The sequence below is a fragment of the Balaenoptera borealis genome (genome assembly GCF_965194805.1).
Source record: "Balaenoptera borealis genome assembly, chromosome: 6".
NCBI classification, from domain to species: domain Eukaryota; kingdom Metazoa; phylum Chordata; class Mammalia; order Artiodactyla; family Balaenopteridae; genus Balaenoptera; species Balaenoptera borealis.
The window spans coordinates 55303729-55325393 of NC_138863.1; the positions used below are offsets into that span (position 1 = coordinate 55303729).

Here is a 21665-nt window from a genome sequence, read left to right on the forward strand (position 1 = left end):
AAATGAAGGACTGTGAGCCCATTAACAGGAATCAATGAAAGAAAGGAAGGGAAGGAGTTTGTTTTTAAATATGTAAAAACATATTGTATTTCATGTGTCATACAGAAGATCAAGTAGAGATAGCCAAAAGGCAAAAGGACAATAAGCCTAGAGTTCAGCTGAGATGGAATCTATATTTAGAAGTCATCTACACAGCAATGACCAGAAGAGACACGAGAAGGGATGAGAACTGTGAAAAAGAACACAGCTGAGGGCTACACAGAGGACAGTCCCCATATTTACAAAGTATAGGAGAAAGGAGATCTAAAGGAAACAGGGAGATGGGAGTAGACGCAAAAGAATACATAAGATAGATACCATAAAAATGAGGCTACAGTGTCAAAAGTTGCCAAAAATTAAGGAACTGAGAAAAGGCCACTCACTGGATTTGGCTGCCAGAAGGGCACTTTGGTCCTCTGAGAGTATTTTCCGTAATGGGTGGTGTCAGAAGCCTGATTCACGACTGATTGAATGGTGAGGAAAGGGGGATAAGGAGTGTGAGTAGGCCACGAGGGAAACTTGGTGATAATGGAAATTAAAAGAAAAGGAGAATGGTAATGGATGGAATGGTGTGGTTGGAGGAAGACTTTCTAAGGTAGTGGTTCTCAGCTGCGGGCAATTTTGTCCCTCAAGGGGCATTTGGCAACATCTGGAATCATTGTCGGTTGTCACAACTCCAGAGTGCTACCGGCATCTGGTGAGTAAAGCGTTGCTGTTAAACATCTTGCAATACACAGCACAGACCCTATGACGCAAGGTCGATACTGCCCAAGTATCAATATGTCGATAGTTCAGAAATCCTATTCTAAAGAACAAGAAAGATACAAACATTTTCATATGGTGAGGAGTTACCAAATTTAAGTTACAAAAAAGGAAGGAGATAATGACAAACTAGGGTCCCACAAGAATGGGAAGGTATATGATTAAGGGCAGAAGCAGGTGGGTGAGAATTGGAAAAGACCTTTCAAGTTGTTTGAAACAGGAGGAATGGAAGCAAGACAAAAAATTCAGAGAACTGGAGATCAAAATGAAAGTTGGGGGAACTCATAACTGATGACGTTGATCTCCTTAGAAAAGTAAGCAGCAAGAATTCTGCAGAGATATGGGGATGGAACTAGGGTCTTGAGAGAAGAAAACACCTGGAACAGCCCGTGTGGAAGTGGAATCAATCAGAGGTACATGAAAGGTTTACCAAGTATCCATGAGGGCCCAGCAGGAGGAAAAAAAAAAAAATCAACTCAGTTCCCTGAATATCTACAACAAAAAAGTTATTTATCCTAGGAGCCAAAGATAAGAGAATGATAGAGCTTTCTCAAGGTCAGGATTGGCCAGGTGGATCAGTGAAGGACAAGAGGTAAGAAAAACTAGGCAGTCCTGCTGAGTCAGCTTACGTGATGTCCAAGCTATGGAAATGACGCCAAGACCAGATGAACTGAGAAGACAGAAAGGAGGCTGGGTTCCATGGGAGGGACAGATACTACGTTGGGTAGGAGGAAGAATGAGGGGAGAAAAAGTGATAGGAAGCCAAGGTCAAAGATAGTAACTCTTTGGGGTCTCAAATGTTGGAGGATAAATTGTTTCAAATTATGATGAGGTCCAAGACAAAGCCATGGCTGTAGACTAATTCTGACATTCAATGGGGGCGGGGAGGACTCCATCCTGGACTGCACCATCCTTAATATATTCCTACCAGCATCAGTCTTTAGAGATCACTTACTTATCAATATGTCTCTATTTAGGTACACCAATCACACTATCACTAGATCTTGTATATCCCACAGCACACGCCAGTGACATGGCCATCTGAAGTTAGTTGAGATTGTGTCATCAGGGCTAGCTAGCCCACATGGAACTCGAACCCCTCTGACATCAAATTCTCCTGAAAGTTGCACATGTAGAAAGATGGTATCATGATAGAATAGCACATAATATTCCTTAATACAGGATGGACATCATGACCCACAGCTATCGCTATTCTCTACTGTGGTAATGAGTGGATCCAACTTTACAACCAAGACAAAATTAGCGCTCCTTTCTTGCCTTTTGGACTCTGATTGTACTGTCTGAAGACACAAACAACATTAAGCACTATTCCCTAAATGTATCATTTTCTTCCAAGGTGAAGACAGAAGAAACACAGTTTTATTGCATCATCATTTTAGCTGCTATCTTTTATCACAAGACCTGTTCCAGCATGTCCTATCATCTTAAGGGGACAATTTAAGTTTTAAGGGACTGCAGCAGCTAGAAACATGGATTGAACAGAGCAAATGACTCAGGAGAAAACAAAAAATGAGTATTTAATTTGTAAAAATAAATAAATTTAAAAAAGTAGTCTAACTAGTTCAGACAAATGATATAAAATTAAGACATTCTAAAATTGGCATTTTAATAATATTCTGATTACATTCCAATATCAAATAAAACATCCAGATATGAAACTGTCATTTTTCAGAGGGCTATTAAAGACATGCAAGGAATTCTTTATGCTAATAAAAAAAAAATACTTTAAATTTTTAAAAAGAGCAACCAAACATCTAAATATTAGGTTGTTAAGCCACAGGAAAACTGATATTCATCAAGTGCTGTAAATTCTTCTCCTAATACAGATTCCATCAAATTATCTGCTCCAATAAAAGGAAGAAGAGGTACAAATATTAGACCAAAAAAGATACAAATAACCCCAAGACTATTTAAATGTATATTTACATATATTTTATATAACTAAACCCCCTCCCCCCAAATATTATGTAATTAAGTAATTTCAAGCATCAGGACCAATGTCTAGGCTTTCTGACAATCTATAAATAATAATTAGGATGGTTTTTATTCCACTACATCTTATATATAGGGGTCCAGAAAAGTAACATCTAACCAATAATCTATTTATTAAGACCTTCTACGTACAGTAGCAGAAAGTATCCAGCAAGGCAGCTATTCCGGAGCTCATCAGAGGTTGTATAGAAGTTATCTACACATATTTGATAATACAAGGGGTAGAAATGAATGGGACGACCCATAGACAAGGAAGAGCAAGAAGGAAAAAACCCAAGGCCAAACTGCGAATCAGTGGTTCTCAGGTTTTAAGGAGCTTCTTAAATTAAACAGTCTACCAGACCCCATCTCTGAGAGTCTGATTCAGAATATCTGGGGTGGGGCCCAAGCAAATGGGCTTTGTAACAAGCACTTCAGATGATTCCAAAGCAGGTGCGGTGTGGACCAGCTTTTGAGAAACATGACCCAGCAATAAAAAAAGGAAAAACTGATACATTGGACCTTACCAAAATTAAAAACGTTTGCTCTATGAAAGACCCCATGAAGAGGATGAAAAGACAAGCTATACACTGAAAAAAGTATTTGCATTTCTGAATAAACTCTGTGGATTGTACCAATGTCAATTTTCTGGTTTTGCCTTATACTATAGTTATGTAAGATGGTCCCTTTGGGGAAAACTGAGTGAAGGGTACACGGGACCTCCCTGTACATTTTTTGGCAACTTCCTGTAAGTCCATAATCATCTCAAAACAAAAAATTTTTTAAAAATGACTACCTGTCTCTCTAGCTATCTATCACATTGATAACAAGTTGGTGGGTTATATTACAGCCTGAAATGTTATTTATTTTAAAGAACTGTAGTCCAGCAAAGCTTGTAATTTACAACTGTGAAATCTTCAACAATGTTAACCTGAATGGCACAGGCATTCTCTCCCTATTAATTCAGATGTAAGTGCAAAAGTTATTATTGCTGTTGTCATTATTATTAACATTTCACTTTCTGAAGTAGTGTTATGACATGTACCATAGAAACTGAGTAAATTATATGACTTCAGACGTATACGGTAATTAACATGAAGAACTGTAATGAAAATATTCCCATTTTCTCCTATTAATGTAATACTGAGTGAACATTAGTTTTTAAGACTTTATGATTAGTATTATAATCTAATACTATAATCTGGCACTAGAGAACTGTTACTGTCTCAATATATAAAACAGTGTGTCAGCAAGAGTATTTTCAGTGTCTCTAGAATTCAGTGTCTCTATTATTGTGAATAATAATACTAACTAATTACTAGTAATCATAAGGGAATTACTACGTGCCAGATGCTGTGCTACTAATCTCATCATAAGTGGATCATCTTTCTTAATACACACAACCACCCATGAGGTAGGTACTGTTATGAAAGATGGGTAGAGAGGGAGATTAAATAGCTTGTCCACGGCCAGATCTCCCATGATGCTAGAACTCATGCTACAACTACTGAACATCCACCTGAAATCCCTGTCACTGCCCCCACCACGTCATCACCACCCTACATTCCCAGAGGATGAGGGATTCCCCCGCCAGGTCTGCTCTGAAAATGTCAGAGAAATTAAGGGCTCTGGCTTCTGATAAGGTTTTTAATTTGACACCAAATATTTTAACAACCAACTAGAGTAAATAATAATGTCCACAGTAATTCCAGTTACTGTGGGTGGATTAACACTGAAAACAGAATTGCCAGGAATGAAGGTGTCCTGCTCGCAGCCCACTGAGAAGCCTCGACCTATACAGAGGAAGCAGCCATGATAAAATAAGGCCAAGCAAAACCGACAGGCCAAGCTTCAGGAGAGCAAGGCCATTTAACAGGGATTAGAAATTCATCAACGAAGTGGTTGTTATCTGATTTCTAATTTCACTTTTACTGCGTACTTTGTTTCTGAAGCCGATTCAAGGATTCCTGTTGAGTATTTTCTCAATTTTTTTTTTTCTGAAAGGGGAGGGTCTGATTCCAAACTTGAAGACTGAAGAAGTAAATCTTGCTATTCTTACACTCAGAATATTAAACATGTTTCTTGAATCAGCTGTTTTGAAAGTGCTTGAAGAATTGTAAGATGTGAAAAATATTAATTTACAGTTCCCAATATTATGAAAACGAATACATTCCAGGCAGCACACCATGGACAGTTTCTAGTCAAGCCATTAGGAAATCTTTTTTATATAATGATTTGTTATCCAATGTCAGTTGCAATTTCAAATTATCTGATTGTTAAAAAAAAATCAGATGTGGTGAGTCGCTGTGAAATGTTTCTCACAGCAGTTAAACAAGAAGACCTGAGGCCCAGGAGGAGGTCCTACCACCACTACACTGAATGGAAAGGTTCTAAGGAAGGGTATTGCTGGGGCTATTTTTGGAAGACCAGTTTGGAGCTGTTAATCCAGAAAAAAGTATTGGGCTGAATGGAAACTCAGTGTTCTGGAAATAAAGAACAATACCTCATGTGATTTTAAGACAACAGAAACAAAGGCAAATGTAACATGCTATTTAAACCCTGAGAGTAACGAGCTAGGTAACTCAGTTTCCTCCTCTATAAGAAAATCATAAGAGTGGCTAATAATTAGTTAGTGAGCTGTGGCAAGGGTACTACTAACCTTCATACTTAACCATGACAACCGCCTTATAACATAGGTACTATATCCCATTTTACATATGAGGAAACTGAGGCTCTGATAGGTTCAGTAACTTCCAAGATCATACAGCTGGGAGTGCCAAATCTAGAATTCAAATCCAAGCACTTTGAATCCAGAGCCTTCCCCTGCCCTTAGCCATAGTGCCCTATGCCTCTTGGATTAGAGGTGTCCGAACTTAACCTCTTTCAAGTGAAAGTACTCATGAGAAAGCAACATAAATTACTGATTTTGTAAATTTAAAGGTAATATATATCTTTATGTGATATCAAGTTATCTTAGGCTAGATTCTACAATAGGCAAACAGCAAAACATGGTAAACATTTAAGGAAAACATACAAGAAAAACTTCAAATAGAGGAAAGCTATACTGTAATTTATTTTGTCTGTGAAGTGAGAAAAGTTAACTATTGTTGTATCCAGTTTATAGCTCTGAACCCCAGAACACCTGGGTCCAGTCGTAGGCGGTGGGAGCACAGTTCGAGAAACCCTAAAATGGATGTCAAAGACGTAAATTTGAACAAAGATTAACCTCTTATTTGTTTAAATTTATTAATACGTTTATTCGATTTGCAGGGATTTAAGAGAATGTTATAGATGGTGAGGATGTGGGCGAAGGACCACTCGTGAATTGTTGTGGGTGGAAATGTACATAGATATTCACTGTGGTGCTGATTATAAAACAAAGTAGAAGCAATGGAAATATCCCCACAACAGGAACTGATTAACTTACAGGTAACTTACAGGATGCTATGTAGTCTTTAACAATGCAGATCTATATTATTGACATGAAATGTATTTGTGCTGTAAGTTAGACAGGAAAGGCAGACTATAAAAGAGCAAGAAAGTATAATTTCATTAAAAAATATTTATAGTCTAGGTAGTAGACACATCAAAGTGTTAATGGCAATTATCTATGTAGAACGGAATTGGGACAATTATATACTCATTCTTTGAACAATCATACCTCAGGGTAAGTCCTGCCTTCCACAAATGTGCCACACAAAGCCTTCTTCACTTCAAAGGAGGATGGTCAGGGCTGATCTTAGTAACTCGAATTCTCTCTGGCACCTTTCAAGTTTAGACATATTTCATAGCATCTTTAATACTTCCTTAGGCATTATATGCTTCCATATTTCATCTATTTGACTTTTCCAAGGAACCCAATATGCCAATGAAATACTAAAACCAAGCCTAAGCCCTAGGTTGCAAAATAAATCAAACTGCACCCATCTTTTGTGGTGAGATTGCAAACTGCCTTCAGTGTCCATTCTCCCCTTCTTCCTTTCAGGAACAGAACTTCCTCCACCACCCCACCTCCACAAATTTTAGCTTGGCACAGGATCAGCCAGCCAGTCTACAGTGCCCAGCCTCCCTTACAGCTAGGTATGGCCACTCAGCTCTCTCTACTCAATGGGATCTGAGCAGAAGGATGTGTGCAACTCAGCCTCTAAAAAAGGAAATTGCTTGCCCACTATAGTCCTCTCTCCCCAGCTCCCAACCTTCCTACAGGTAGGATGCAAAAGTGGTCCTAATCAGCTAGCTTCTACTCTGTAGATGAAGCCAATACTATCAGTGACTGGAGAGCAACAAGGTAATAGAGCATTGGTCTCGGAATGGCCTCTGTATCTGTGGTTTTCAAACTTCAGCATATATTTCAATCACCTGCATGACTTGCTAAACCCAGAGTGTTGGGCCCATCTCCAATTTCTGACTTACACTTTGCATTTCTATCAAGTCCAAGGTGATATTAAGGCTGCCAATCCGGTGGGAGAGGCTGGGGGAGCACATCTTGCTGACTAATGAACTAGAACTGCTCTTTCATTAGGATGGCCACTAGCCACATGTGGTTACCGAGCCCTTGAAAGATGGCTAGTGAGACTGAGGAACTGAATCTTTCATATTATTTAATTTTAATTATCTTAAATACCAATGCTTGACTCAGTTAGTGGAAAACTTTTAACTATGTTTAGAACATCTTGGGTATGTGAAACTACTTTTTCAACTGTATATTTTATGGACTCTCAGATCAAGTACTTCTGATGAAAATTTAGTGTCTGAGTTGATATGTGCTATAAGTATAAAATACATATAAGACTTTGAAGACTTATTAAAATGAAAATATAAGGTATTTCATTAATTTTTATATTGATTATATGCTGGAATAATATTTGATTATATTGAGATAAGTAAAATATATTATTAAAATTAATTTCACTTTTTTCTTTTTTAATGTGGCTACCAGGAAATTTAATATTGTAACATAAGTGGCTCACATTATATTTTTATTGAATGGCAATGATCTAAATTATCATGTGAAAGGGAGAGAAAGTGGGAGAGAGACCTTCTATCTTGTATGAGCAGTTAGTTTTGTTTGCAGTCTCTGTAATAGCTACTTAGCCTGAACCCTGTTATCCTCCTATGCAAAATATACAATTTCCAAATTTCTGGTGGTAAATGTACTATGCTACTGTTCCCTTTCTATTCATCCTAATCCTTTTTCTTGTTTTATTCAACCTCAATTGCACAGAATTGGATTAATCACTATCTTTGATATGAACACATTCACATCTCTGGGCCACACATGCTGCCCTCATTCACTCATTCTTCATATCTAATATTGTAATATGCAACCATGAACAATAACTGTGACAATAACTTATGTACCCAAAGAGCCCTCCCAGTCTCATCCTCCTGGTTCCCACTACTTGAGGTAACAACCATCCTGAACCCCGCACTCAATGTTCTACTGCTTTCCTTTCTATATATTATCATCTCATCTACATGTATTCCTAAAAACTATGGTTATGATTTTAGCTGTTTTTAAATTTTGAGAAAAGAGCACTATATGTAATATTATTAGAATTTTTTCATTTTATATTGTTAAAACATCTATGCTGCAACTCTTTCATTATACTTTATTTTGACTGTGGCCTATCTCCCACTGGGTGAATATACTACAGTTTATTCATCCACTCTCTTGCCCACAGACATTGGGGGTTTCCCAGGTTTCTGATGTTGTGTTCAGTGCTACCATAAATATTTCTGTACATATGTGCAAGAATTTCTTTTACATATATACTTGAAAGCAAAATGTTGGAAATGTGGTAAAGTTTATGAGATAATGCCAGAACCATTTTCTAAGGTAGCTGCACCAATTTATTAGCAGGGTATAAGATCCTCCAGATCCCCATCCACCCTAGCACTTGATATTAACACACCTTTCAATTTTTCCAATTGAATGGGTAGAAAATGGTACCTCATTGTGGCCCTGAGTTGTATTTCCCTCCAAATCACGAATGATGTTGAACATATTGGGTATATTTCTTGGCCATATGTGCTTCCTTGTCTGTATCTATAAAATATCCATTCATATCCTTTGTCCATTTTTCTAGTGGGCTATTCACGCCTTTCTCCTTGATTGGTTGGACTTCTCTGTATATTCTACTAATCCTTTCATCTTTTGTGTGTCTAGTATAATGAACCCCATGTACCCATCACCCAATTTCAAAAACGATCAATTCATGGTCAGTCTTGTTTCATCTATACCCCTATTTCCCCTCCGTTCCAACAAAGTATATTGAAGCAAATAACAGGCATCGTATAATTTCAATAATGTTTGTTTAGATTTTAAAAATTCTTAATTTTAATATAGTCCAATTTGCCAATCTTTCTTTTATAGTAAATGTTTTTTGTGTCTGAAGAAATCTCCTTCTTTGAAAACTAAAAGTCTAAAAAAAACACAACCTTAGGAAATCCTTTCCTATGACCAAGTTTAAAGTCTTAAAGTTTTGTGGTTTTTTTTCTGGCATTTAAGATTTTGATCCTTCTGGAGTTGATTTTTTTTTTTTTTTTTTTTTTGGTATAGGGTATGAAGTAAGGATCTGTTTTCATCTTTTCTCCTAAGGATAACCATTCATTCTCAGCTCTATTTACTGAATAGCCCTTCCTTGTCCTACTAATCTGACATATACCAAAGTTCTAAACCTGTGTGTAGGCATGTGTTATGGTCTGAACTGTGTTCTCTCAAAATTCATATGTTGACGCACTAACCCCCAATGTGACTGTAATTAGACATACAGCCTTTAAGGAGGTAAAGTTAAATGAGGTCATAAGGGTGTGGTCCTAATCCAATAGGACTGGTGTCCTTATAAGAAGAATAAAAGACAGCAGGGGAGTGCATGCACAGAGAAAAGGCCATGTGAGGACACAGCATGAAGGCAGTCATCTGCAAGCCAAGGACACAGTCCTCACCAGAAACCAACCCCAGCATCACCTCGATCTTGAATTTCCAGCCTCCACATCTGTGAGAAAATAAATTTCTAACGTTTAAGCCACTCAGTCTGTGGTGTTCTGTATGGCAGCCCTAACAGACTAATACAGCATGTTTCTGGGCTTTTTATTTTATTCTACTGGTCAATTACCTGTCCTAGTGCCAGTACCACATTAAATTTCTATAACTTCATAACAGGTCTTGATATATGGTAGGGCAAGTTCATCCTCCTTCCTCTAACCTTATACATATTTTTAAGGTCAAACTCAGAATTAACTTAGTCTACAACAGAGTTATCACTGATCCCTCTTCTCTTTAAACCTTCTGCATTTGACTGGCACCACCACGCTCAAGCCTCATTGAGTTTTAGATTGTTCCCCATACATGTTCTATGGGTAATGGTCTCATACTTACTATAAGGATCAGTAAACGTGTTGGTCATACAGGAGATGCTCAATAAAACTGTTATTTTATGGTTCACAATGAGAGCAGAAGTATTTCTACTGCAGCCACTAACAATGCCAGAGCTTCAGCTGGTAGGGAGCTGAGATTCCTGAATTCTCCCTACTTTTCACCAAAAAAGAATAGTGCAGAAGACCCAGCACTGGAGAAAGAGGATTAACTGTTTAACTATGAAAAACACTATAGAAGTCAAATTTATCTTGAAAGAGGCTAGGAGCAGTCATTCCATCATTTACTCAAGACATAATTTCCCACTACACGCCAGACACCTGGCTAGATGCTGGGGAGACCAAGACAAATAAAAGGAAGTTCATAATCCAAAGGACCTGAAGTTTAGAGGGGGAGAGACACGCCTCAAGAAATAACAGCAATTGTAGAATATGCACTAGACTCGATGTAGCACAAGCAAGGGAGTAGTCAACTGGGAAAATCATAAGACTGATTGGTGTTCCTGTTCTACTGCCAGCTCCTACAAATGGCATTCTTTTATAAATAACTTCTCTTCTAAATGCTTACACTCTCAAAGGGTAAAAGAGATCCTTAGAGAACAGAGGAAAGTTGCACACCATGCTAGTTATTCTCCATTTGCCACCCACTTCCAGAACCATTATCCAACCTTCTCTTGCCCTTCTCTGCGCTCCAGGAAGCTGACCTCTATAGACTGCATCACCCAAGATCCCTTACCTCTAGCTTCCAGATGGATGTGGCTAACAGAAGACACCAGCAGGAGATCAGAGAAGAGAGGAGAGGAGAGGGGAGTCAAGGTATTTACACTCATCCCCATCTCCCTGCCTGCTTCTGTCCTGGCTATAGCTGTTTCTACACTTACAGCTCCATGGCCAGAGCTTTCACTCACTGGGTCCCAGGAACACTGCTTCCTTCCTTCCTGGTTCCTTCTGACCTAGAGACAGTCACGGTTTCCACAGTTGCTAGCTCCAGGGTACTTGGGGGTTCTCTGGATCCTGTCCTCACCTCTTTCAATCATTCCATCACTAAATGCTCCTCAGTTAAACCTTTAGAATATGTCATCCCTTACCCGCCAGTTCTCTGACTGAAACCATGATTATCTGCAACTACAAAATCCAATCTCTAAAAAATACCCGAGCAAAGCTTAAGTTTTCCAAGGGCCTGAAATCTGGACAACACTGTCACTATCCAACACTGACTGAAGGACTACCTTGGACAGCACATTTTATCAAGTGCTAAATGTGCCAGTTTCAACTGGAGTAAAATTTGCATCGCTCTTGCACCTGGTTTGAGATCTGCAAAAGGGGGGCTCTTAAGAGCAGTTCTGGGTATTTCAGGAGTGAGTCACAGACTTTTTTTTTTTTTTAATTAATTAATTTTATTTTTGGCTGTGTTGGGTCTTCGTTTCTGTGCGAGGGCTTTCTCTAGTTGCGGCGAGCGGCGGCCACTCTTCATCGCGGTGCGCGGGCCTCTCACTATCGTGGCCTCTCTTGTTGTGGAGCACAGGCTCCAGACGCGCAGGCTCAGTAACTGTGGCACACGGGCTTAGTTGCTCCGCGGCATGTGGGATCCTCCCAGACCAGGGCTCGAACCCGTGTCCCCTGCATTGTCAGGCAGATTCTCAACCACTGCGCCACCGGGGAAGCCCCAGACTTCTTTTTTAATAGGACGAATTAAGCACCTGACTGAGGGTTCTGAGAGTAGAGAATGGTCAGCTCACTGGTATCCCCAGCTAGGCTTTCTTCCCAGGACCACGCAATGCCTTTCTACCTGAGCCTGCGTTCCACTTATGTGAGCAGCTAAAACACTGCTACCTGTCATAATAACCATCCTGGAATACTGTAGATGTTTTGTTTTAAAAAAAAAAAACAAAACGGACTTTAACTACACTAGTTTCAAACCTATAATGGTTTTGATTCATGAAAGTAACAAGTCAAAGTGTGTCCTATGCTTTTGAGTGGCGTCATTCTGATTCCAGAAAAATCATTCATGATTTATTAAGGCTACAATGGAGAGTACTGGAAAGAAAACAATATTAGTTCCTTAAAGCAGAGTTGATCAAATACATCATATATACAAGTATGTTTCAGTGAAAAAAATCTTTTTATTGTGTACTTCTCAGAAGTCTCCACTATTCTTTTTTTAATAAAAAAAAATTTTTTTTTTGGCTGCATTGGGTCTTCGTTGCTGCACGCAGGCTTTCTCAAGTTGCGGCAAGTGGGAGTTACTCTTTGTTGCTGCGTGTGGGCTTCTCATTGTGGTGGCTTCCCTTGTTGCGGAGCACGGGCTCTAGGTGCACGGGCTTCAGTAGTTGTGGCACACAGGCCCAGTAGTTGTGGCTCGTGAGCTCTAGAGCGCAGGCTCAGTAGTTGTGGCACACGGGCTTAGTGGCTCCACGGCATGTGGGATCTTCCTGGACCAGGGCTCGAACCCGTGTCCCCTGCATTGGCAGGCAGATTCTTAACCACTGCGCCACCAGGGAAGTCCCTCCACTATTCTTTTTGTCTCCCCAGATATTCATTTATTGACCACGGATTTTCTTCCTAAGCATAACTTTTCAGTCTTCATTCTCAATGCCTTTCTGCTCACTCTGGGCTATAGTGTTTTCTTATGCATGAACCATTTGCTCGTATTTATTATTTGATTTCTACCACTGACTTCAATGCAACCTTCTCCTTCCGGCCTCTCTTCTGTCCCTGTTCTCTTGATTCCCTTTTTTCTTTCCTTCATTCTCTCCCTTCCCTGAGTTCATCATCAGATCATGGCATAAACCTCACTTGCCCTCAACGTTAGTAGAGTGTCCTAAAACAGACAAACGTACTTCTGCTGCTACTCTAAGGACACAGTTCCTCCCTTCAGATGTGGCATTCCCACTGGGACTTGGGGCATTCAATTAGAAGCAAGTGAGGTTACCCAGGCAACCGCTCCAAATTGTCCTAGGATGCCGGGCAAGCATGTTTTACGCAGCCTGATGTGAAGGTCACGCTAGCCAGCCCTGCGACAGTTAAAGGCGCAGTCTCTGTGCAGTCAGCCAAGGGCTCAGGGAGCATCCATCAAGATAATCTCAATAACATTTGCATAATCATAAAACTGTCAGACTCCCAAAGCCATAAGGACCCACGGCAAACAGACTATTTCAAAGAGCCAAAGATACCAGCTTAGAGAAGGAACACAATAGGTGAGTGTGCTAAAATCATGAAAAAGAACACTTTAAAAACCAACCAGATGGAATCCAATCACTCAGCTGGTGAAAACACTTGAACTACTCAGTTTCTCAAATGATTTAGGAAGAGTTCTACCCCGAGGCAAGGCAATAAATGGAAGGGTCTGGAAAAAGTCACTCTGTACCCTTTTACTTTTCATAATTCCCTTAGATCAGAAGTGTTTAAAACATTATTCTCAAATAGCAAGACTCAACATTGAAAAGCATGCTCACACCCACCAAATTAATGTTACATTTGACTAAGTCTCAATCAAAATTCCAATTTAGCAGGGAAAATACCTACAATGCAGAGAAGGAATCCATGTCCCTAATACATGAAGTGCTCTCACAAAACAGTAGCCAAGACAGGAATATTCCTATAGAAAAATGGGAAAAGCGAACTAGCCAGCTGACCACAAAATTCAAATGGCCAATACAATACAGAGAAATGCTCAGCCTGAAAAACAAAGATGCAATTTAAAACAATGAGAAACCACTTTTCACGTAACAGATTAATAAGGAATCAGAATAAACTTTTGGGAAAGCACTCTAGTAACAAGTCTCCTAAGCCTTCAACATAGGCTCTGCTTTGATCTAATAAATTCTATATTTATGAGTTTATCTTAAGTATATAATCAGGCAAGTGCCCAATCTTGTGTACAAAGATGTTGATCGCAGTATTGCTTATTATAGCAAAAAAATAGGACACAACCAGCACAGGCTTCACAGCCATTCTAAGTGATGATGTAAATATAGTCACCAATATGGAACAGTAGTTCAAATACTTTCTCTGGTTGCAGCAAGGGGTAAGGAAAGGGAGAGGTTTATAAAGTAGCATGTGTCCATTTTTGTAGAAAATAAGTAAAGGATATATAGGAAAATAAATCCTAGGGAAGAAAATATGGGTATTTAACACCAAATGTTATCTGGGTATTTAACACCAAATCTGGAGAGTGGGATTGTGAGGGATTTTTATTTCCTGGGGGAGGTTCTATCTTAATTTTTTTTCCTGGCATGAAAAATACTACCTCCCATAACAGTTAGTTTGAAATGTTAAAAAGAAATTGTAACTACCTTTCATGCATACCAAGATTGTTTTATTTTTTTCAGCAAATTTGCTTTAGGCCAGCATTATTAAATCTCTTTGTAATATGTGAGTCTCTACGAATTAGAATATAGAAGGTCCTTAAACATCTATGGATTTTAGGTAGATGGATGGACAAGAGACTAAAATGACATCACCAGAATCAATTCCTAGAAGCCAAGATGGTACCTGGGAAAGCTGCAGCCTAGGGTTGCTCACTGACATAACCACAGAATCAGAACTTCGTGGGGTTAGAAGGGAACATGCTACAAACCATCACTAGTTACAGGCTCCATAAGGGTGACTTCCTTAGCAAATGTCTTCCTTCCTTCCCCTCCAAGCCCAACGCACACCATAGAAAAACAGAAAAAAGCCAACACTGTAACAGAGAACGTGGGATCTGCGAGTGGGGTCTAACAGAGGATTTTTCATCCAGGGCCCCGTGATGCTTTACTCTAGGGGGGACAATTTAAATGCTGTGCCTATGAGGGGTCACTTGACAGTATAGATCTGGGCTCAGGAAAGCAAAACCATTCATTTTCACCTGTTCTGCCAAGTAAAAGTATCTCAAGTTTGCTACTTCATGCATCATCAATTGTGAAACCAGCTCCCTTCCACCCCCCAAAACATGGCTGGCTGACTGAATCAATTATCCTATGAGTATCACTCCCTAATCAAAGCCACACCTTTGCAAACTCAACCCATGTCTCTGTAAGAATACACTGTACTTGACTGATGGACAGTATTAACTTTTATCCTTAAACTGAAGATCAGCTAATGTCATTACGGGGCTATTTAGAAGTTTATTACTTGGAAAAAGAGAGTGAAAATTTTTTAACACACACACATACACACCCCCAACAAACAGGTTTAGGATTAAATAATCTTAGAATTTACATTTCCAAGAAAGCATGCTCATAGCTTCATCTACGCAGGGTAGATGCAGGGTGCATCCTTCAGTTTCACTCAATAATGACAGACTCATTTATTAACAGGCTATGTATTCAGTTTACAATGCATTCTTTCAAATAGTACTGTGTGCTTATTAGGTATTCCCTAGTGATGCTTCTACCCCGCACTACAATAGCTGGCAATACTCCATGCCCACCCACATTGAACCGATGCCCCTCAAATTCTTTTTTATTTTTATTTTTATTCAGGCTTATATTTCTTCTTTCTTTTCTTTTTCTTTTCTCTCTTGTTTTTTTAGGCATTTGCTAAGTGGCAATCTCTCAGCTGTGCATAATCGGGACTTCCAGAGCCTTGTTTTGTGGTGGTTAGAATTTACAGTCGTTGTGAATAGTCTAGTTGAAATAGCCAAGCCCCAGAATGGAGGGGAGACAAAGAGGTTCTTTACCACAGGGATTCCTTGAGCTGCCTCCGTGGGCTGAAGAGTCAATTACCGCTGACCTAAGCCCATAACGGAGCCAGCATTCTGGGGCAGAACCTGGCTTAATGGATACAGTCCAGTTATCCCACAAGAGCAATTTTTTTTTTTTCAGATGCTTTCACTGCTCAGCCACACACTAGCAACTTCCTGTAACTGCATTTTCCCATGGAGTGTCTCAGCAGCATGCAAAACTCCAAAATCAACAGGAAAATCCCACTTCAGGAGATAATCCTAATGTCAGCAAAAGAAGCAGAACCACAAGTGACAGTAAAGCTGTGTATACAACTCAACTGATGATGCTTCTGCAACATCACATTTTACTTCTAAAAAAAATATGTTTTAATTTCTTCACTTTTCTTTATAAAATAGAATAAGAATATGAAATATATTTTATAAACAAAGGTATCAAATTCCAGTTAGAAGTTTGCTCATTTTTCAACTTAAATACTTCCCATTAATCCAAGATAGTCAATTAGCACAACAGAACTTAGTTTCTTGGCCAAGTCTTGGCCAAGTCTGTTCATCCAAGCTTTTGGTTATGTGTACGCCCAGATTTCATCGGCACACGGCAGTCGTTCTACTGGAGCTGCATGGGAGCAGTGTCCCCATGATCAGCTCGTAGACCGTATCGCGTGACTTCATCCTCTGCCCAATATCTCTGTCCCCTTTCCTAGGCGCTCAAAATCTGAAAACTTTCAGAATTAACTATATTCCCACATTTCTGAAATCTTCATAATACTAGTTAGGAGAATGTCCTGAATTTGCTGCCTTGAAATAGCATTGCTCAGATGGCACTAGGGTGATGGCGGCGGTAGTTATTTAAATCCATCCGTCCTGCTAAGATTTATTGGCCACAGTTCGGCATATTGAAGATGACATGTCACAAGGTCACTAATTGCTCCTGACATGTGAGGTTTACCACTGGAACCTCTGAATATGAAATGGGTCTTGGATTTAATAGTGCATAATTAGTTCCTGTTCCACTCCCAACAGAGAATCTTGCCGGAAAGGGGTCCGATGGGATGGCTTTCAGCAGCAACATGCACCGATTATAGATAATTACTCACTAAGAACCAGCCATTCAGATGCTGACATAAAACTCAGCTTTCCCTCCCCCCACTACTAGTGTAATAAGCAATACAAGACTCATTATCTGTGGCTCCCTATTGATACTCATCTAAATGTCACCCTTGGACCCTAAGGCACTATCTGTAGAACCTAATTGTTATGGAACTAACACCCATGGGCTTTAGAGTAGGATTGAAACACCACAAGTTTAGAAATTCACCTTGGATTTTGAAACTTGGCTTTGCCACTTACCATTTTTGATTTTGGGTAAATTGTTCAACTTCTGTGCTTCAATTTCCTATTCTGTAATATGGAGATTAAAAACACCTGCTCCAAAATATTGTGAGGATTCAATGTGACTATGGATTCAGGCCATGTATTCCTTGCAAGAAGACCACCAAAATGATGCTGTGCTCTTTTCAGTGCATCACATCAGGAGGCACAGGATGTCGGATCATCCCATCATTGACGGTATTAACCTTGATCACCTGGACAAGTTTGTGCCTGCCAGTCTTCACCATAAAGTCACCATTTCCTTTTTTGTAATTAATGAGTATTTTGTGGAAAATACTATGAGACTATGCCAATATCTGTTCTTCATCAAATCTCCACCCATCCATTGACAATTCCTGCCTTCATCAATCATCACTGTGATGTTTGCCAAATGATGATTTTCCTGTTTTCTACCTATCTACATTTATTGGTTGGCATTCTCCTGTAAGTAAGAGCTTACCCTCCCCCATTCCCATTCATCTACTGATCAATATAGATTCATTAAATCTTATTTCAGTTCATGGTTTATAATATATTACCACATTATTTATTTTAATGCTCCAATTTTTCCAGATTTGATCCGTGACAGCCCCTTGCACTTGCCTTTTTGGAAAGCAGATTTAGTGAATACAATTTCACATACCCAGAGGTATGTTCAGTGCCAAAATACTCTGCTTTCTCAATTTGATTTGGGAGCTGTAAGACAACACAGAAATCATTCATGAATGTTAGCTTTTTTTTTTCTTCTCCAATATCTACTAGCTGACATTCATCTTTAATTATAAACAGACCTCTTAGAATCCACTGTCAGGTAACTTTCAAAATGGAGTACCTATATTATCCTCTATAAAAAGGCAGAAGACCTAAAAAAGAATCTTAGACACCAAGCATCTTCTTCAAACATCCTTCTTGGTTCAGGACACTCCTTAGGTGATCTCATACAGGCTAGAAGTCACACTGGCATCTCAACTGACATGAGATAATGGGTGTAACTCACCAGACCTAGTACAGAAGCTCAGTCGGTGGCAGGTGTTACCTTTCATCTTTTTACCTGCCTCAGCACTAAATATCCATTCCTCCTCTGGTACCATCCACCCCCATTACTCATCTTGTCATAGCCCCCATCTTTAGAGCAATAAACCTCGACGTCACCTTCAAATCATCTCTCTCCCTCACTCAGTAGATAAACACTGCTAGTGCTAGAATCTAGCTTCTAGTTTAGACTCCTGCCCTTAACATTCTCTCCTTCCCTCACTTCCACACCAGATTCCTCTTCCTAAATAATATGAACGTGCCCCTCCTCAACAGAGAGGATCCAGCCAAATAAAGATGGATCCCCAAGCTTGGAGCTCAGGGCACTTCACACTCTGGCACCAAACCACATCTACATAGCATTCCATACTGCAACCCCACTGAACTCCAGGCCTGCAATTATTTGATTACCTATTTGTCTACTTAAATCCACTACAAGGCTTCAAAATATAGGGTGGTATTCTGCCTCTTCTTGTATCTCCACTGCCCAGCTCTGTGCTCAGTAAATGTTGGCTGTGTTAATAAATGAAAAGTCACCTGAGAAGACACAGTAGTCCACTTGTTAGAAGCACTACACACAAAAGAGCCAATTTTCCTAGAATTTTATTATTGATTCACACTTGAGGTAGTAACAAATTTGTTTTGGATAGTAATGAGGTTATTTGGAATACTTCAACAGAACAGGTAAAAATCTCTTTAAAATAGGCATTATTTCCATAGCAAATAAGAAGCCCACTAAATAAATATTTAATTACCATTCTCCATCCCAGAAGTGCCAAGTTTGGTGGGGTTTTTTTTTTTAAGTTAATTGTTTTTAAACTGGTGCTTTGCATCAAAGTTTTCTTTGATGGTCAACTTTATGTGTCAAGTTGGCTATAGGCTACAGTTTCCAGTTATTCAATTCAATCTAGGTGTTGCTATGAAGGTATTTTGTAGATGTAATTGAAGTCCATAATCAGCTGACTTTAAGTATGGGAGATCATCCTAAATAATCTGGGTGGTCCTGCTTCAATCACTTGAAAGGCCTGAAGAGTGGAGCTGGGGCTTCCCTGAAGAAGAAATTCTGCCTGTGAACAGCAGCCTTCCTGTGCCCTATGCCCAAGAATTCCAGCCTGCCTTTCCTGACCTCCTGCCTTACAGATGTTGCACTTGCCTAGCTGGCCCCTTCAATCACGTGAGAAGGCTGATTCCTGCAATAAATCTCTTCTCTCCTACTGGTTCTGTTTCTCTGGTAGAACCTTGACAGATACAATCTACTTCTAGAACAGAGGGGGAAAGAGTGTGCAACAGCTGAACAGTTAACAAGATCTAAATAAGGCTTTCACAGTACTGCTTCATTATGGAGTGGGAAGTGTTCAAGTCCTAGAACATCAGATACCCCATATTCAAATGTAAGTACAAATACACATAACATATGCCACGGCTTCCGTCCAACTGTATTCATTATACATTCATTTGACAAATATTTGTAATGAGAGGCACTGGGGAGTGAATGGTGAGCCAGACAGGCATGGTCCCTGCTCTCAGGGAGTTTACAGGCTAGTAGGAGAATCAGGCATCAAAACAGTAATTATACCAATGCTCATTCAATTATAATTACGATGAGTGCTAGGAAATACTGGATGCTGCTGGCATATTTAGTAGGGGAATCTCATCAGTTGGGGAGGGCTTTTGGAAATGTCACTGAGGAATGACACTGCAGCTAAGACTAGAAGGGTAGGTAGGCAGAAGCCAGGCAGAGCATAAGGGGAAGTGCATCCCAGGTCCAGGGAACTACCTGCCCAGGGAACTATCTGTACAAAGGCCTTGTGCAGGGAAGGACCTAGATGATTTCAAGCACCTGAAAGATGGCCAAGTGAGTCTGAGCTGTTGTGAATTAGGGATAAGAGCATACAAGATCAAATGGCCTAACACTAATGAAAGATGTTGATCTTGAGCAAGGGGTAATCATTGCACACTTTAAAGCAGACAGTGACATGATCAGGTTTGTACTTTAATATTTTTCTAGCAGCTGTGTATAATTTGAAAGCAGGCAAACTAGATTTGGGAAGAACAGTTACAGGGTTTTTGCTACAGTCCAGGAAAAAGACAGTGGGGGCATGGACAAGGGCAAGGTGATGGGGATGGAGAGAGATGGTTGGAAGAAATCAATAGGACATGGAGTTGCATTGGATCATTTCCCAAGTTGAGAAGCCAGGGCCGGGGGGAGAGGGCAGATTTGGGAGAGACGATCATGGCTCCGTTTCAGGCATACACAAGTCTGTAATTCCTGTAAGATATCCACATGGAAATGTGTATCTGGAATCCAGAAGATACCTGGCCCAGATAAGTAAATGTGGGATTTGCTAGCACAGAGTTAGAACCTGATGAGGTCAAATAGAGAAGGAGTACAGGGAGGGAAGAAGACCTAAGACAGGGCCCTGGGAGCACAGACATTTTAAGTGGGTGGAAGAAAATCCTGAAGAGGAGCAGACGAGAAGATCCACGTTCACAGAGTGCACATTCACTTACACAAAAAACTTTTACAGGAGCCATTTTAGTTCAGCCTCCACATTCAAAAAGGTGTACATTTTTCACAGAAGAGGAAATAGTAACCAAGGGAGGAGATATGGGGATATATGTATATGTATAGCTGATTCACTTTGTTATAAAGCAGAAACTAACACACCATTGTAAAGCAATTATACTCCAATAAAGATGTTAAAATAATAATAATAAAACAAAATTTTTTAAAATATGATAACAACTTAGGGAAAACCTAATTTGAACGGACATGAATAATTTCCAGCTAAGGTGTTTTCTACAATGGATACCACCTCACTGATTACTGTTTGCAATAGTTATTCAGTCTTTGGGTCAAACTGTACTCTCCGAAGTCACTTCTTATTAACACTAATGACTTGGTCCTTTATGTATAATTAGTTGAGGCAATTAGTTGCAAGGCTCACATTAGAACACACTGCTTTAATCTTTTGAAAATCACTATGTGCCACATAATTCTAAGAGTGCCTCACTTGAAAGAAAACATTGAACCAATAGGAAGTACTAATTTTATAAAGCTCTAAGAAGAGTGCCCCAGCCCCCAAAAGAATCACACAAATTAGTGCAGGCTCAGTGACTAAAAGAACTTAGGCTCCAGGAAAGGACGCATTTAAATTAAAATTGCACTTTCTCAGACTAGGAATCCTCCCCATTAGTACAATACAAGATATGTCAGAGAAAGCTCTACAGTGTGTTGAGGTTCAGAGGGCAATCTGTAAGGTGCCTTATTATGGCTTAGAAAAACAGGCCCAGCGGAGGCCCACAGATCCAGCAGTTACAACAGCATGAGGCACAGCGGGAACTTAATGAATATTTGATGATGACATTTTTCCTCCTTTGCATGCTGTTACAAGGCAGCCCCCATCTTATCAATGGGAACTTGTGC

General features: G+C 39.7%; 2 protein-coding genes across 2 annotated transcripts in view; both read right to left on the reverse strand.

Annotated features, from left to right (window-relative positions):
• Positions 1 to 21665, reverse strand: part of OSBPL6 (oxysterol binding protein like 6) — a 198344-nt gene that overhangs the window by 160716 nt on the left and 15963 nt on the right. The gene's annotated exons all lie outside the window — the stretch shown is intronic.
• LOC309630223 (uncharacterized protein) overlaps positions 2408 to 21665 on the reverse strand; it is a gene marked incomplete at its 5' end in the record, with an annotated part of 49113 nt that continues 29855 nt past the window's right edge. Inside the window, one exon of the mRNA XM_082395161.1 lies at positions 2408 to 2663. Within this exon, the coding sequence (XP_082251287.1) occupies positions 2655 to 2663 (9 nt within the window). The 3' untranslated portion in view covers positions 2408 to 2654. The remainder of the gene's footprint in view (positions 2664 to 21665) is intronic.